The following is an 18,376-nucleotide window of genomic DNA, read 5'->3' as shown; positions in this document are numbered from 1 at the left end:
GTAGCATTCCACACCGCTGTCTTCTGGCAATAAAAAAACATGTACACTTGTAAATAAGTTATGAATTGTATAATTTTCATCTCAAATGTTTTGTACAAAATGTGTAGATATGTATAAAATAAACAGTTGCTATTTACGCTGCTCTGGACAAAGTCCTTTACAACCTCAGAAGTACAGATTTGCCATTGCTTGAAGGAAGGTCTTCTTTCGCCTCTGTGCGGCCAGCTGTAACACCTCCTCGGGGTTACTGGAGTTGAGCTCAGGTTGCCCTATAGCTTTTATCTATAGGGGGGAGAGAGAACACAATATATAATTACTGTATGAAGATATGGACTGGAGAAACCCTGTCCAGGGGCATCTGACAGCCTCCCACTATATGTAACTATTACAGCTTAGGCTACTTTCACACCTGCGTTAGGCACGGATCGTCACCTATAATGCAAACGCTTGTATCCGTTCGCATTACCATGAACAAAAAAAAAAAAAAATATATATTTTTTTTTTTCATGATAATGCAAACTGATCCGTTTTGACTTACACTGTAAGTCACTGGGAAATGGATCAATTTACAATTGCACCATATTGTGTCAGTGAAAACGGATCCGTCCCCATTGAAAGTCAGGATGGATCCCTTTTGGCTCCGCATCGTCAGGCGGACATCAAAACGCTGCCAGCATCGTTTTGGTATCCTCCTCCAGAGCGGAATGGAGACTCAACGGATCCGTATCCATTCAGAATGCATTGGGGCTAAACTGATCCGTTTTGGGCAGCTTGTGAGAGCTCTGAACAGATCTCGCAAGCGGACCCAGAAACGCCAGTGTGAAAGTAGCCTAATAAAGTACAATATATGAAGTGAAATGTATAAGTGAACAAGATTTTAACATCCTCATTCACTTTGTTGGACCTATATACACCAAGCCTTTCCTGTTGCAGAAATGCCATGGCGCTTCAGTTTGAATTTCATTCATTGCATTGTCCAGTTCTGCAGCTCTGTGATGCCAGTCCTGGGTACGGGCAACTGAACTGTCATTTGGTTGACTATCGCACCCTGACACACACACACACACCTGTATGAATTGGGGGGAGGGGGGTTTCTGCCAGAAACTTATGGCAGGCAGCTTATCTTGTCAAGAACATGCTGAAATCCCAAATGTCCTCTGATCCCGGCCTAATGCACATTACACGCAGACTGAAAAATGAGTGAATAGGCGTCAAAGTAGCTGGAGAAGAAGAATAACTTACCGCTATTTGTCTCTTATCCATCTCTCCTCTTTTATGATGCAAGTCTGGAGAATTGGTTAAAGAAAGCAAAAGGGGTCAGATCTAGCTCAGGTAGACTAAATGCTGCACCCAAGAGGTAATGCGCTGTGCAGAATTGTTACTGAACCAGCGACCCATCTGATTGTGACCCTTAAGAGCTGTTCATACTGCAGCCATTTGGCACGGACACCACCGGTGTCTGCCTCCCATTAGGTAACCCTGAAGTGTGTGGGCAACTACACAAAGACATGTCCCTTCTTGGCCTGGTGTGCAGATTCAATAGAGCTAACATGCTTGCTGGTTTGCATCATCTAAACCTACAACTCCTAGCATGCCCTGCTGTAGGCTGTCAAGGCATGCTGGGAGTTGTAGTTTGGTAAGAGCTGGAGGGCCCCAGGTTGAGCATCACTGATCTAAAGTGAATAGCTGTGGTGGATTTTAACGGTGTCAAAACCCGCCTTGTGAATAGGCTCTTGAACATGGTATCACTATGTAGTTTTCCATAAAGGCTGTTTCACACGAGCGGATGCCGTGCGTGACATCCACTGCGTGAATGACAGCCAAGCCCCGCTCCGGACAGCAGAAGCACGGAGCAGTAACATGACTGATAATGCTCTTTGCCTCTCTGTGATCTCTTTACTACGAAATCACAGTGAGATAAAGTTGTCACTGTGATTTCGTAGTAAAGAGATCAGAGAGGCACACAGCATTATCAGTCACGTTCATGCTCCGTGCTTCTGCTGTCCGCATCGGGTCTTGGCTGTCACGCACGGCATCCGCTCGTGTGAAACAGCCCTAAGGGGCAATACCATTTATAGTGCAGGAGCTGGATCTAAGGGCCCTATTACACAGAGCAGACGATTGTCAGACGGGAAGCATTTCTCCCCACCCACCCAGCAATTGCCTGCTCACTGGAGGAGGAGACAGCTGCTATTACATGCAGCAATCTCCTCAGTATAGGGACGAGTGATCGCTAATACATCACTCCTCCCTATACTGTCTCATTGTTTGCTGCCTGTTACATGGTGCGATCTGCTGCCGACAAACTAGGATTATTTTTTTTACGTTTAAAAGATCCCGATTAACAAGCATCATGGGGTAAGCAGCAGTATTACACTGCCAGATGATCGCTAATCAGCGTTCATATGCTCGTTAGTCATTTTAACAATAATCTGCCTGTGTAATAGGGCCTTTAGTGAGGAGATGATGGGTGTATCTGATACTGTCCTCAACCTTTTAATATACAGCTCCTGCATCGACCTCTCTACTACCCTTGTATTTACCTCTCCTGTGTGAATATTTCCTAGGCCTTGAACACATTGCCTGCTGCCCCTGAATTAGAAAATAATTTGTTGCATCTCATTTTAGACACCTATATAAGAAAGTAAAAAATACACGTCACTCCGGGGCATAGCTTAAAAAAACTTATTCCTGGAAAACCTTTATCTAATGCCCACAGCCTGCCGCCATAAACAGAAAATTCAGACTTCCCTGCTGCTCCGGTTCTCCGCACCGCCTCCATGTTCCTGACCCCATGCTGTTTACACCCAGTGCTGCAAGGACATGGTGCCATGCTTCGCTGCAGCCAATGACTGGCTGTAGTGGTAACATGCCGCTTGTGGTCACGTCATTGCTAAAGGCAGTTATTCACCAGAGCGGCGGGTAACAGGCAGTAAAACATGTTCTCTTTACTGAGGCAGTGTGCGGATATTAGACAAAAAAAGTAATTATTCCTGGAAAACCCCTTTTAAGAAGTGTGACAAAATAAAGCAACCAATAGGTGGTATAAAGTTAGACAAAAGGATCTAGCTGTGCACCAAATTTACCATCCGACATGAGCTGCTGTGATAAAATGAGGCTCAGACGAGCAAGTGTCACACTCCGGACACGCAGGGTGGCACCTGGCCTGACCTCCCAGCACTGCCAGGGTCACATAGTGCTATGTAACCCTTAGCAGTCTGGAATGTATTGGATAACACCGACATAATGCTGTCAGCGTTAGGCCTCTTCCACACGGGCGTTGCGGGTGACGTGCGGGAAAATGCACTCGCGAAAAAAAATAAAAAATAAAAGCGGTTTAATGCGTTTTGCATGCGCATCAGAAAAATAGGCATATTTGGTACCCAGAAGTTTGGGTTAGGTATTCTGTAGATTTTAATATTTTCCCTTATACCATGGTTATAAGGCAAAATAATAGCATTCTTAATACAGAAGGCTAAGTAAATTAGGGATGGGGGGGGTTAAAAAATAAATACAAATAATTAAACTCTCCTCATTTACTTGTTCGCGCTGCCCGGCTCGTCATCTTTCTTTGATGACCTGGGAGGAAAAGGACCTTTGGTGACGTCACTGCGCTCATCACATGGTCCATCACCATGGTGACGGACCATGTGATGAGCGCAGTGACGTCACCAAAAGTCCTTTTCCTCCCAGGTCATCAAAGAAGAAGAAAGACGACGAGCCGGGCTGCGCGAATAAGTGGATGAGGTGAGTTTATTTATTTTATTCTTAAAACACAGCCCTATTTCACCTTAAGGACCAGGCCATTTTTTGCAAATCTGACCAGTGTCACTTTAAGTGGTGATAACTTTAAAACGCTTTGACTTATCCAGGCCATTCTGAGATTTTTTTTATTGTACTTCATGACACTGGTAAAATGAAGTCAAAAATAATTTTTATTTATAAAAAAAAATTTACATACATTTTTTAAACAATTGCAAATTTCCAAGTTTCAATTTCTCTACTTCTATAATACATAGCAATACCTCCAAAAATAGTTATTACTTTACATTCCCCATATGTCTACTTCATGTTTGGATCATTTTGGGAATGATATTTAATTTTTTGGGGATGTTTCAAGGCTTAGAAGTTTAGAAGCAAATCTTGAAATTTTTCAGAAATTTTCAAAAACCCCATTATTAGGGGCCAGTTCAGGTCTGAAGTCACTTTGTGAGGTTTACATAATAGAAACCACCCAAAAATGACCCCATTCTAGAAACTACACCCCTCAAGGTATTCAAAACTGATTTTACAAATGTCGTTAACCCTTTAGGTGTTCCACAAGAATAATGGAAAATAGATATAATTTCAAAATTTCACTTTTTTGGCTGATTTTATATTTTTACAAAGCAAGGGTTAACAGCCAAACAAAACTCAATATTTATGGCCCTGATCTGTAGTTTACAGAAACACCCCATATGTAGTTGTAAACTGCCATACGGGCACACGGCAGGGCGCAGAAGGAAAGGAATGCCATAAGGTTTTTGGAAGGCAGGTTTTGCTGGACTGTTTTTTTTGACACCATGTCCCATTTGAAGCCCCCCTGATGCACCCCCAGAGTAGAAACTCCATAAAAGTTACCCCATTTTAGAAACTACGGGATAGGGTGGAAGCTTTGTTGGTAATAGTTTAGGGTACATATGATTTTTGGTTGCTCTATATTACACTTTTTGTAAGTCAAGGTAACAAGAAATAGCTGTTTTGGCACCGGTTTTATTTTTTGTTATTTACAACATTCATCTGACCGGTTAGATCATGTGGTATTTTTATAGAACAAGTTGTCACGGATGCGGCGATACCGAATATGTATACTTTTCTTTTAATTTATGCAAGTTTTACACAATGATTTCTTTTTTTAAACAAAAAAAAATAAAAATCATGTTTTTGTGTTTCCATAGTCTGAGAGCCATAATTTTTTCAGTTTTTGGGCGATTATCTTTGGTAGGGTATGATTTTTGCGGGTTGAGATGACTGTTTGATTGGCACTATTTTGGGGTACGTGTGACTTTTTGATCGCTTGCCATTACACTTTTTGTGATGTAAGGTGACCAAAAATTGTTTATTTAGCAGTTTTTTATTTTTTACGGTGTTCATCTGAGGGGTTACGTCATGTGATATTTTTATAGAGTCGGTCGATACGGACGCGGCGATACCCAATATGTATACTTTTTTTTATTTATGTAAGTTTTACACAATAACAGCTAAATTATGTTTTAGTGTCTCCATATTCTGAGCCATAGTTTTTTTATATTCATTTTTTGTGGGATAAGGTGACTGTTAGATTTCTACTATTTTGGTGGGCAAACGCCTTTTTGATCGCTTGAGTTGTACTTTTTGTGATGTAAGGTGACAAAAGTGGTTCATTTAACAGTTTTAATTTTTTTATGGTGTTCATCTGAGGGGTTAGGTCATGCGATATGTTTATAGAGCCGGTCGATACAGACGCGGCAATACCTAATATGTATCATCACCTAGAAACCTTGCGTGAAAAATCGCAGCGCATCCGCACTTGCGTGAAAAACGCACAATATAGAGCTGCGATTTTCACGCAACGCACAAGTGTTGCGTGAAAATGACTGGTCATCTGCACAGCCCCATTATAGTGAATGGTTCTGGATTCAGTGCGAGTGCAATGTGTTCACCTCACCCATTGCACCCGCGCGGAGAACTCGCCAGTGTGAAAAGGGCCTTATCCAATACATTCCAGAACTGTAAGGTTTACATAGCATTATATGCTATGCTGCTTGGTCAGCATGCAAGTTTGAAAGAACCTCCAAATGAAATATGAATCACACAGAGGTACAGTACAGACCAAAAGACTTTGCCTGCTGGGGTTAATTCCCATTTTTGTTAGTTAAAAAGACCAAAATGTAATGGATGCTCCTCCAGGACTGTTCCCTTCAGACTCGTTCACATATGGACGTGGTTGTGGTCAAGCAGTGGCCAGACTGAACCAGAACTGTGATTTACACTACAGACACAATGGACATCCCTTCCTCGTTCTTTATGTTGTAGTCCTGGTCCTGCGCTCCACACATAGAAATGCAGAGAGCACTTGTAATCTGACCGTAAACATTTCACTACAGTGCTGGACTCCAGCAGAGCTCATGTACAAATCAGGGATAACACCTTCAGGGGGGCCTCAACTAGAGCAAACTGCACCCGAAAAGTGTCTCCAGCGTTACCCAGAACAACCAGATTCTAGGATTTTTTTATTTTCTTTTTAAGGCAGGTTTCAAACTGAATGAAGTCATCAGATCGTTTTCTCTCTAAATGGTATCTGAAACAGTTGCCCATAGCAAATAATCCTATTCGAGTTCAGGATGGGCCATCAAAATCTGATCATCAAGGTTCAGCTGTTCCAGGAGTAGTTCTGTAATCACACAACTCCGTCCACTGCATAGTTACTGCAGTAATCGGCTCCGTCCACCAGTGTTCCTCAACTCCGGTCCTCAGGGCCCACCGGCCGGTCATGATGTGAGAATATCCCACAGAATGAATACCTGTAGTAAGTCCTAATGCACTGATACTACATTATATCACCTGCTCAATACTAAGTAGTGTTGAGCGAACGTCTGTTTTCAAGTTCGGGTTATCTAAGAATCCAGTTCTGGTCCGTGGTAGGAAATCCTGAAAATGTGACCGGCAGGTGGGCCCTGAAGACGGGAGTTGAGGAACACTGCACTACACAATAGATGGAGCTACCTTAGAACAGCTGATCGTTTGGGGTGTCATACCCCTGCCGAGCAGATATTTATGGCCTATCCTGATAGCTGTCAATATAAAAACACTAAATAAACCTTTTTGAGAAAGTTGCATGTGTACCCCCTTTTTTTCCCCCCAAAAAAGTTTCTTTTGGTCAGCTTTTTTCTTTTCTAAACTAAAATCCAGCTGTGACATGTTGGCCAATACAAAAAGCCCTACAATCAAAGCATGTCTTGTAGCGTTTTAAGACCCATGCCTGCCGTATTTTTGTCCCCTTGGCAGTTCTTTCCCCAAGTGTGGCCACATGGACCATAAAACAGTGTAGTCTGGAGATGACTGACAAATTTTGGAGAGTGCTGTGAGCATGCTCTGTGACCTAGGCAGAGATCACCGTGCAAGATGGGGATGAGGCGAGCGCAGACCATCACCAATCACTAATTAGTGATTGGTGTGATTATCTATCTAATAGGCATTAGCTTTATGCCTCTTGCACACAACCGTATGCCCTCCGAGACATACAACCGTGAGCGGGCTATATGTCCCGGAGCGGCATCAATCGTGCACACGGGAGTACACAGCATCATAGATTACAATGATGCCATGGATGTCGGGCCGCCTGTGGTGCTATTGTCCCGCACTCATATGATCTCATGAGTGCGGGACAATAGTCCCGCGGGCGGCCCAACATGCACAGCATCATTGTAATCTATGATGCCGTGCGCACGATCAATGCCCCTCCAGGACATATGGCCCGCTCGCGGACCGTATGTCTCGGAGGGCATACGGTCGCGTGCAAGGGCCTTTAAATGTAACCCTGTCTATGAAATTATAGGGAGTCTGTAAGCAGTTTTGACCTCGCTAAACTGCTGACAAGACTAGGTATAATTTTTGTGGAGCTTTTATTATCAGTAGTGTAAATAAATGGATTTTTATACTTACTGTAAAATCCTTTTCTCTTCTGTTCATTGGGGACCCGGGCATGACCATGGGTATAGCTGCTGTCACTAGGAGGTGGACACTAGGTGTGTTAGTTCCTCCCACCGGGACCTAAGCTAAGATAGTGTGTACAAGGGCAGTGGGAGAAATAACCATAAAAGGACTATGCAAGAACCCAGAACCGATCAATCCCCAAACTGGGAGAAAGATCGACAGAGGAAAAATGGTAACCGGGTGGGAACGGTGTCCCTCAATGAACAAAAAAAAAAAGGATCAAGCATGATAACATCCAACATGCCCAATACTTTTTTGCCCAGACATCAAGGTTATAATAAACTGATGGTCCCTGCCCCGAGCGCTACACCTAAACAACGAGGGAGCAAATGATAAAGGAAGTTGAGTTCTTCCTCTTCAGTATCTAGAAGACAGGATTTAATGGAGAACAAGAGAGAAATATCATATAGAAGTCTCTGTAAATTATATATCAGAAAAAATGATTAGAGAAGGAATCAGAAACCTTCGGCACTTCAGCCGCTGTGAAACTACAGCTCCCAGCATGCACACATACTCAGCTATTCTTGTATTTTCTGCAAAAGTAAAAGGAGGATTCTGAGAGTTGTAGTTTCAGATCTGCTGCAGTGCCAGAGGTTGCTGATCCCCGTCTTAGGCCCCTTTCACACGGGCGAGTATTCCGCGCGGATGCGATGCGCGAGTTGAACGCATTGCACCCGCACTGAATCCAGACCTATTCATTTCTATGGGGCTGTTCACATGAGCAGTGATTTTCACGCATCACTTATGCGTTGCGTGAAAATCGCAAGCATCCGCAAGCAAGTGCGGATGCGGTGCGATTTTCACGCACGGTTGCTAGGAGACGATCGGGATGGAGACCCGATCATTATTATTTTCCCTTATAACATGGTTATAAGGGAAAATAATAGCATTCTGAATACAGAATGCATAGTAAAATAGTACTGGAGGGGTTAAAAAAACAAAATTTAAACTCACCTTAGTCCACTTGCTCGCGTAGCCTGCATCTCCTTCTGTCTTCATCTTAGCTCTGTGTAGCAACAGGACCTGTGGTGACGTCACCACAGGTCCTGTTGCTACACAGAGCTAAGATGAAGACAGAAGGAGATGCAGGCTACGCGAGCAAGTGGACTAAGGTGAGTTTAAATTTTGTTTTTTTAACCCCTCCAGTACTATTTTACTATGCATTCTGTATTCAGAATGCTATTATTTTCCCTTATAACCATGTTATAAGGGAAAATAATACAATCTACAGAACACCGATCCCAAGCCCGAACTTCTGTGAAGAAGTTCGGGTTTGGGTACCAAACATGCGCGATTTTTCTCACGCGAGTGCAAAACGCATTACAATGTTTTACACTTGCACGGAAAAATCACGTGTGTTCCCGCAACGCTCGTCTGAAAGAGGCCGTAAAGGCTTTACTTTTATGCCAAGGTTATCAGCACTTGAAGTCTCAGTATGCAATAGCTGAAGTCCCACGGCCTCATGACAACACTTTGCTGTTTGTACTCTGCCCTTGTTCAGACTTGGCAGAGGGACAGTAGAGAAGATTTATCAATGGCCTCCCCCTGTGTGCGTACAGATACTGGAGCCCCACCAACCTTTCCCATCACATTTCTATATGTGACCGAAAAGGTGTCACCATACTTATGTCATCCACAGGGCCGGACTGGGAACTTAAAGTGGCCCCCATATTGCAAGCAGGTCGAAATTGACAGAAGGCAGGGCAACACAAGTAGGCAGAGGTCAGCAATACCACAGTGCAGCACTAGATACTGCCCCAGAAGTTGTACCCCTGTGGTGTCCATCAATAGTTGCACGTTCTGTCCTCCTCCAGTTGTCCATTCAGCCGCCGGCCAGGTATACGAGTACCTGATGCTCCCAGTGTTATTCACAGCCAAGAGCATGTACCCAGCCAGCGGCAGTAAGGAGGGCTTGGGCAGCCCCCTGGGCATCGGCCCACCAGGTAATTTCCCTATAGGGTCTACGGCCAGTCCGCCCCTGGCCACCAGCAGCAATGTAACGCAAAGAAGGATACGTGTCAAATACTCCAGTAGGGTAACATCCCAGATGTAGTCGTAGTAGGAATCCATTGCATCGTGGCTGAAAAATCAGGATACAGAATATTCCATATTTTCCACATCATCTCATACAAGAAAAATATTAGAGACCAGATAATAAAGGAGGTAAGGTTGTGAGAGAATTATACCCATTTAGTGCCAGTACATTTCTCTGGGAAAGTGTACCTGTCATAGTGACACATCAAAGGTCTCAAAACAAGGAACAAAAAACGCTCACACAGAACGCCATCTCTCCTCACTGCAGAAGACGGATTGGAGACAGACTCAGACTTTCTCATGAGTCTTCAACAGGAGAAGACACAGCAATCAGTGTGCGCTTTGAGCTCATCGTCTCAATGATCCTTGGAGGTCTCAGACATCAGACCCCCACCAGTCAAATCCTTTGATACATCAAGTTTGTTAGTAGTAGTAGAGACACACTCTAATGGTTCAACAGAACTTCGGCCAGTGGGAAGCATCCAACTTTTCCTGCTGTGTGAAGGACAAAGAAAATTATATTTGCAGCAGTAACATTTCTGACACCCTGGAGACACATGCCTTGGGGAGGAGGTTGTGACGAAACCAACCTCGCCACGGTGTTTTGGAGGGGGCTGGTTGCCAGCCTCCTGCCCCAGGATTATGGCCCATACTAACTTTAAAGAAGACAGGCCGGCCGCACAGCTTAAATCTGTCTTTGGAATTGTATTTTGTTATGTGAGGGCACCCAGATGGCTAGTTTAATTGTATTCGTGTGGTCTGAGTGCCATTCACTTAATGATATGCACTCAGACTTGAGCTATCTGGGAATATGTTAAATGTCTGTGGTTGCTGGGAGGGTGTGACATTGTGTGTTTGGGTGGTGATGTCTGTCCTGTTGTCTCCACATGTGTATTGGCGATCTCCCCTTTGTCCTGAGAGATAATTGGATTGCCCTCGGTTGTCTCTGGGGCAGAGAGGAGGAAACCATGATGCATTGTGGGGATGTGTTGTATCTGTTCTGTGTCGCAGTCTCTATTCTGGTCCCCTGGGGGCGTGTCCACCAGATGGGGACCTGCATAAATACGGGCGGGTAGCCCTCAATAAAGTGTTCCTGTTTTATCCTTCATCATGTTGAGACTGGTGTTTGGATAACTGATCAAACTGGGGGATTGCTATACGCTGAAGATTTGCTCTACTCCCCTGGCATAACTACTAGCTCTTGTAAGAGCTGTTCCTGCTCTCTGGCTGTAGGAGAGGTTCACCCACTGGAGCCTTGTAGTAGGTCCAGCGTGGGTGGAGGACGGTGAGACCCCAACCAAGCTGCGGCGGTTCATGGGGTCTGCAGTGCGTACGGTGTCAAGTGGAGTGCTTGGAGTCCTCGGAAAGCACTAGGAGCATTTACCAATGGAGGTACCCGGTCGGGGTGCCAGGCGTTCCGTTACAGAGGTGATCCAAGACTGCTTTCATGTGATCCATGAAACACGGGCCAAGCGAGGGCAGCATTTCCCAGACTGATCGCTGCTCAGCTGACCTCTGATCACTGCATCATAGTGATTTATAATCCTGTGAGTTCCAGTCTGACCGTGGGTCTACTGTCCTGTACTTGCAGAATCATTTCAGCACAGGGCAGTAGACCCACAATTGTGCTGGACCTCACTGCACAAATCACTATGATACAGGGAGTTCAGGATAGACTAGCAGTGGTTGGTCCCGGAAAAGCAGTGGTCACAGACCCCACACACGTGTGTGAAAGCAGTCTAATAGGAAAGCCGACTCAGGCCAAGAGGACCTTGGTTCAGACCTGGTAGCTACATTGATGGATGTTGAATCAATTATTGTCATTGTATGTTGGTTATTAGGGTTGGTACTGTCTGGGCTTACTATTAACTGTTCTTATAGTTTTCATTTCTGTGTGTTTTCCAGTTTGGTTCCTGGGTTATTCTAGTCTTGATTATCGGGGTAGATTTTTTTTTCATTTTGGCATTGCCATATTGTTGAATTATTTTAAAGAAGACCTGACACCACTCCTGACATACCTGTACTTTCACACTAGCATTTTTGTTTTCCGGTATTGAGTTCCATCCTAGGGGCTCAATACCAGAAAATAACTGATCAGTTTTATCCTAATGCATTCTGAATGGAGAGCAATCTGTTCAGTCCCTCTTACTGCATGCTGCAGTTTTCTCTCCGGCCAAAAATACTGAACACCTGCCGGAATTTTCATTGAAATGTATTAGTGCCGGATCCGGCATTAAGTGTTCTGGCAAAACGGATCTTGCTTTCCAGTCTGCGCATGCGCAGACCTTTAAAAATGAAAAAAATAAATAAAAATTTATACCAGATCCGTTTTTTCCGGATGACACCGAAGAGACGGATCCGGTGTTTCAATGCATTTGTCAGACGGATCCGTCAGGCCGTTCCGGCGATGGAACTTCCTGCCGGAATTCTTTGCCGCAAGTGTGAAAGTACCCTTAATAGCTACATGCATTCCCCATGTAATAACCTCCCTCCCCAACTGGTCACCTCCCCTCTGTACCCTTACTGCAGACTGCGAGCAATTCATTCCTAACTTCTAGTAGGAATAATAAAGGAACGGCACAACATACAGACATAAGAATAGATGCTGCAGAATTTCTATTACATGGGGAATGCATGGAGATATTAAAACATGCCTGTCAGGAGCGGTGACAGGTGCTCTATAAATTGATTTAGCAAATTCATCTTGTCTATATGTACCCTATAGCTTTTACTTCATTAGTAAGTATGGACATTGCAGCTCAGTGAAGGAATTAAAGCATCTACAAACCTGTGTAATAGGAACTCAGGATTTATACAGAATCATAGGCAGGGTCTTACATGTCTCTGGCTTTGGAGGTGGAATAAAAAACAGAAACAGAAGAAAGTCCCTGCGGGCCGTAGAATACAATTTGCCATTGACACGGTGTACGTTACCTGTTTTGTTCTTGCAGGGCTTTAAAGGCAGTCTTATAATCAACTTCTCTGAGGAACTGGCAAAGTATGGCCACCTATACAGAGAGTAATATTACAATTCATACACAAGAGCCACATTGATGGCGCAGGACACTGGACGCAGCTAATTCATACCTGTGTGTGGCAGTTCAACATGGAGCAGCATTTTATCATCCTCTTAATCACCTATGGATAAAATAATAATTTGGAGAAATTAGAGGCTTTCCAGGAGTACTCATGACATATCTTCAATATCTGATCAGTGGAGATCTGATTCTCGGCACCCCTGCCAATCAATTTTTCAAAGAGGTCAAAGCCTCTTCCTATGCCAGTGACATCACGTTCATCGATCAAATGGCCTAGGTGCAGCTCAGTCCCATTCAACTGAATGGGTCTGGGGTGCAATACCAAATACAGCCACTCTACAATGTACGGCGCTGTGCTTGGTATGCTGTGAGAAGGCTGACCACCTCCAGTCAAATATTTAGTCCCCTTTGAGACGAGCGAGTGTCACGCTCCGGACTCGCAGCACAGCACCTGTCCTAAAATTCCAGCACTGCCGGGGTCACATAGCATTATATTGATTTATGATGCTATGTAACCCTTAGAGGTCTGGAATGTACTGGATAACACTGACATAATGCTGTCCGTGTTATCCAAAACATTCCAGAACTGTAAGGGTTACATAGCATCATAAATCAATATAATGCTATGCGACCCCGGGAGTGCTGGAAGTTTATGACGGGAGCTGCGCTGTGAGTCTGGAGCGTGACACTCGCTCGTCTGAAACCAGCCTTATGCCTCATGCAGACGTCTGTGTCAGTTTTGGATCAGTGGTAACACGGACCGTGTTCAATCTGTGTTTTCTCCCATGACAGATCCGTGTTGGGTCAGTTTTTTGCTGTCCGTGTTTCACTGACACAGAAAAATAATTTTCAAAGCATCTCTTCTTAATGATCCGTGAAATACGGATGCAACACTGATGGCATCCGTTTTTTTCACGGACCCGTAGACTATAATGGGTGTTATGGATCAGAGAACACGGACCAAGGTAGGACATGCATCCGTGCTGAAAACACGGACCCACGGACCGTCCAAAATGAATACACACAGTAAAAATGAATGGGGACATGTGCTGTCCGCGGAGAACACGGACAGCACACGTACGTGAAACACTGACGTGTGAATGAGGCTTTAGGACCTATCCTAACGATAAGCTATCAATATACGACTCCTGGAAAACCCGCTTAATAGAAAGAAAATATTTCCTATTCACAAGCTCATATCTGGAAACCATGGACTAGGCTGAGGCTGCCGAGTTATTTTCTGGTTTGCAGAGTATATAACGCGCTTGGTTTGAGTCTCCTCACCTGGTCTGTGTAGACATCTGGTGGAACTTGCTTCGTGAAGAAGTCAGAGGACACGGCCCCTGCCTGCAGGTAATAGTTCAGAGCAGCAGAATACTGATTGGTGGCTGTACCAAGAAAGAAAGAAAACACTTCTAGAATTGGTTGTGCCTCATTAACACTCCTCAGTCGTCACGTCATATACATGGCATGCTGCAGTTTTTTTGCTGTTAAAAAATTCCTGGAAGTATTACATAAAGAAGCCATGCCATAGCCTAAGCCAGAAAAGCTGCTGCTGCTGTGGCCGGCACCCACTCTGAACCATCAGTCCTTATTTCTGCATGTCTCTTAAAACATACCCAGAAGACCTTTGTAGGAAAAAATGATAATTACACTCACCGGTAATTAGATTTTCCAGAGTCCATGACAGCACCAGGAGAGAGGGTCCCAGGACAAGAAACCCACAGGTAGGGTTGAGCGAACCCGAACTGTAAAGTTCGGGTTGGTACCGAACTTTAGGATTTTTTTGACCCCGGACCCGAACATTTTAGTAAAATTTCGGGTTCGGCTCTTTCTTGGAGCTTTTTGAAAGGCTGCAGAGCAGCCAATCAACAAGCGGGTTTAACTGTGTGCCCTTAGAAGTCTACTAATGGAATGGCTGTGATTGGCCAGTGCAGCATGTGACCCAGCCTCTATATAAGCTGGAGTCACGTAGCGCCGCACGTCACTCTGCTCTTACTAGTGTAGGGAGAGGATGCGGCTGGTGATTTCAGGGAGAGAATCGTTGTTCAGAACTTGAATTTAACTCAGCGATCTACATACATTTAGTTGTGTGGGTGCAGGGCACAATCTTTTTACCCTGCCCTGGGCCCAGTGACTGAAAAAAATAACTTATCCGTCTGTTAGTTAGGTGGGCGGCGGCCATTTTATGCAAGCTTAGCGCACCAGCACTGCATCTGAGCTTTTGTGACATTGAAATCCAAGCTTGAAAACTGCACTAATAATCGGGTTTTAAATTTTTTTTGGGGGGCATTATACAACATCTGGTGCATTTGCAGGATTAGGCCTCATGCACACGACCGTTGTGTGCATCCGTGGCCGTTGTGCCGTTTTCCGTTTTTTTTCATGGACCCTTTGACTTTCAATGGGTCCGTGGAAAAATCGGAAAATGCACCGTTTTGCAGCCGCATCCGTGATCCGTGTATCCTGTCCGTCAAAAAAATATGACCTGTCCTATTTTTTTGACGGACAACGGTTCACGGACCCATTCAAGTCAATGGGTCTGTGAAAGAACACGGATGCACACAAGATTGGCATCCGTGTCAGTGATCCGTGGCCGTAGGTTGCTTTCATACAGACAGATCCGAAGATCCGTCTGCATAAAAGCTTTTTCAGATCTAAGTTTTCACTTCGTGAAAACTCATATCCGACAGTATATTCTAACACAGAGGCGTTCCCATGGTGATGGGGACGCTTCTAGTTAGAATACACTACAAACTTTGTACAAGACTGCCCCCTGCTGCCTGGCAGCACCCGATCTCTTACAGGGGGATATGATAGCACAATTAACCCCTTCAGGTGCAGCACCTGAAGGGGTTAATTGTACTATCATATCCCCCTGTAAGAGATCAGGGCTGCCAGGCAGCAGGGGGCAGACCCCCCCCCCTCCCCAGTTTGAATATTGTTGGTGGCACAGTGTGCGCCCCCCCCTTCCTCCCTCTAGTGTAATAAATTGTTGGTGGCACAGTGTGCGCCCCCCATCGGGCCCCCCCTTCCTCCCTCTATTGTTATAAATCGTTGGTGGCACAGTGTGCACCCCCCCATCGGCCCCCCTCCCTCTATAGCAGTAACAACATTGGTGGCAGTGTGCGGCCTCCCATCTCCCCCCCCCGATCATTGGTGGCAGCGTAGTTCCGATCGGAGTCCCAGTTTAATCGCTGGGGCTCCGATCGGTAACCATGGCAACCAGGAAGCTACTGCAGCCCTGGTTGCTATGGTTACTTAGCAATAGTACAACAGTAGAAGATTCATACTTACCTGCTTGCTGCTGCGATGTCTGTGACCGGCCGGGAGCTCCTCCTACTGGTAAGTGACAGTTCTTTAGCAATGCGCCGCACAGACCTGTCACTTACCAGTAGGTGGAGCTCCCGGCCGGACACAGACATCGCAGCAGCAGGCAGGCAACTATGAATCTTCTACTATTGTACTATTGCTAAGTAACCATGGCAACCAGGACTGCAGTAGCGTCCTGGTTGCCATGGTTACCGATCGGAGCCCCAGCGATTAAACTGGGACTCCGATCGGAACTCCGCTGCCACCAATGATCGGGGGGGGGGGGGGGGGGGGGAGATGGGAGGCCGCACACTGGCCACCAATGTTGTTACTGCTATAGAGGGAGGGGGGGCCGATGGGAGGCGCACACTGTGCCACCAACGATTTATAACAATAGAGGGAAGAAGGGGGTCCGATGGGGGGCGCACACTGTGCCACCAACGATTTATTACACTAGAGGGAGGACGGGGGGCCCGATGGGGGGCGCACACTGTGCCACCAACGATATTCAAACTGGGGAGGGGGGGGGGTCTGCCCCCTGCTGCCTGGCAGCCCTGATCTCTTACAGGGGGATATGATAGTACAATTAACCCCTTCAGGTGCCGCATCTGAAGGGGTTAATTGTGCTATCATATCCCCCTGTAAGAGATCGGGTGCTACCAGGCAGCAGGGGGCAGTCTTGTACAAAGTTTGTAGTGTATTCTAACTAGAAGCGTCCCCATCACCATGGGAACGCCTCTGTGTTAGAATATACTGTCGGATATGAGTTTCACGATGTAGCTCATATCTGACAGTATATTCTAACATAGAGGCGTTCCCATGGTGATGGGGACGCTTCAAGTTAAAATATACCATCGGATTGGAGAAAACTCCAATCCGATGGTATAAAAGAACTCCAGACTTTACATTGAAAGTCAATGGCGACGGATCCGTTTGAAATGGCACCATATTGTGTCAACGTCAAACGGATCCGTCCCCATTGACTTGCATTGTAATTCAGGACGGATCCGTTTGGCTCCGCACGGCCAGGCGGACACCAAAACTTTTTTTTCATGTCCGTGGATCCTCGAAAAATCAAGGAAGACCCACGGACGAAAAAACGGTCACGGATCACGGACCTACGGACCCCGTTTTTGCGGACCGTGAAAATAAACTGTCGTGTGCATGAGGCCTTAGTCAGTGTGCAATTTAAGCTAGAAATACAGCCATAATTTTCAGGTTTTTTAAAAACTCACTTTTTTTTGCCAAAATCCACTATTTTACAAATCTGCACGTGTGAAATATATACAGCTTTCATATTCTGTTAGTAAAAAAAACACACGTTTTTGGCAATATCCAACATCTGGATTAGTCAGTGTGCAATTTAAGCTAGAAATACAGCCATAATTTTCTGGGTTTTTAAAAACACACTTTTTTGCTAAAATACCCAATTTTTACAGCCCTTGCTGCATCAGCATGTGTGAAATTCAAGGGTGATATACTGCTGTCAAATTCAGTTATTAAACAAACACCCATTTGGGGAAGAAAATAGTTTATTTTGCAGCCTTTGCTGCATATGTCATTGTGAGATACCGCCTTAACATACTGTCTTTCTATTCAGTTATTTGAAATACAGCCATTTTGGGCACAAATCTTTTATTGCGGCCTAGTGTAGGTCAGAGTGTGTGAGATACACCCTTTATATACTGGGGTTATATTCTTCTATTAATAAAACACCCTTTTTTGGGCAAAATACACACAAATTCAGCACGTGTGAAATTCAAGGGTTATATACTACTGTCATATTCAGTTATTAAACAAAAAAAACGTTTTGGGCAAAAAAAGTTAATTTTGCAGCCTTTGCTGCATATGTCATGGTGAGATACATACTTTAGATACTGTGGTTCTATTCAGGTATTTGAAATAGAGCCATTTTGGGCAAACAAATGTAATTGAGGCCTAGTCTGGATCAGGGCGTGCGAGATACCGCCTTTACATATTGTGGTTCTATTCAGTCAGGGCTGGAGGAAGGCATCTAACTGCTGTGGGAGAATCTCCTGGACAAAAGGGAAAAGAACCTTCTCACCTTCCTGTTCCTTTTCATAGCGAAGAGGTCTAAAATCTGGCAACCCCCACAGACTTACTATTTTGGCAAAGACCTCCTGATTCAAAGACCATTCCCTCTGGTCTAGCCTGTGTCGACTCAGGTAGTCCACTTTCCAATTGTCTACATCTCTAATATGTAGGGCTGACAGTGACAACACCTTTCCCTCCAACAA

General features: G+C 44.9%; 1 protein-coding gene across 1 annotated transcript in view; it reads right to left on the bottom strand.

The window, feature by feature from the left end:
- Nucleotides 1–54: 54 nt before the first annotated feature.
- INTS8 (integrator complex subunit 8) overlaps nucleotides 55–18,376 on the bottom strand; it is an 82,504-nt gene continuing 64,182 nt past the window's right edge. The window contains 6 exon segments of the mRNA XM_044293424.1: nucleotides 55–282; nucleotides 1,243–1,286; nucleotides 9,750–9,814; nucleotides 12,703–12,776; nucleotides 12,856–12,906; nucleotides 14,091–14,194. Coding sequence (XP_044149359.1) covers nucleotides 166–282; nucleotides 1,243–1,286; nucleotides 9,750–9,814; nucleotides 12,703–12,776; nucleotides 12,856–12,906; nucleotides 14,091–14,194 — 455 coding nt within the window. The 3' untranslated portion in view covers nucleotides 55–165.

Source organism: Bufo gargarizans, chromosome 5, assembly GCF_014858855.1.
Source record: "Bufo gargarizans isolate SCDJY-AF-19 chromosome 5, ASM1485885v1, whole genome shotgun sequence".
Classification (NCBI taxonomy): domain Eukaryota; kingdom Metazoa; phylum Chordata; class Amphibia; order Anura; family Bufonidae; genus Bufo; species Bufo gargarizans.
The sequence above is the reverse complement of the archived record's forward strand: the minus strand, read 5'-3'. Positions and strand labels throughout refer to the sequence as shown.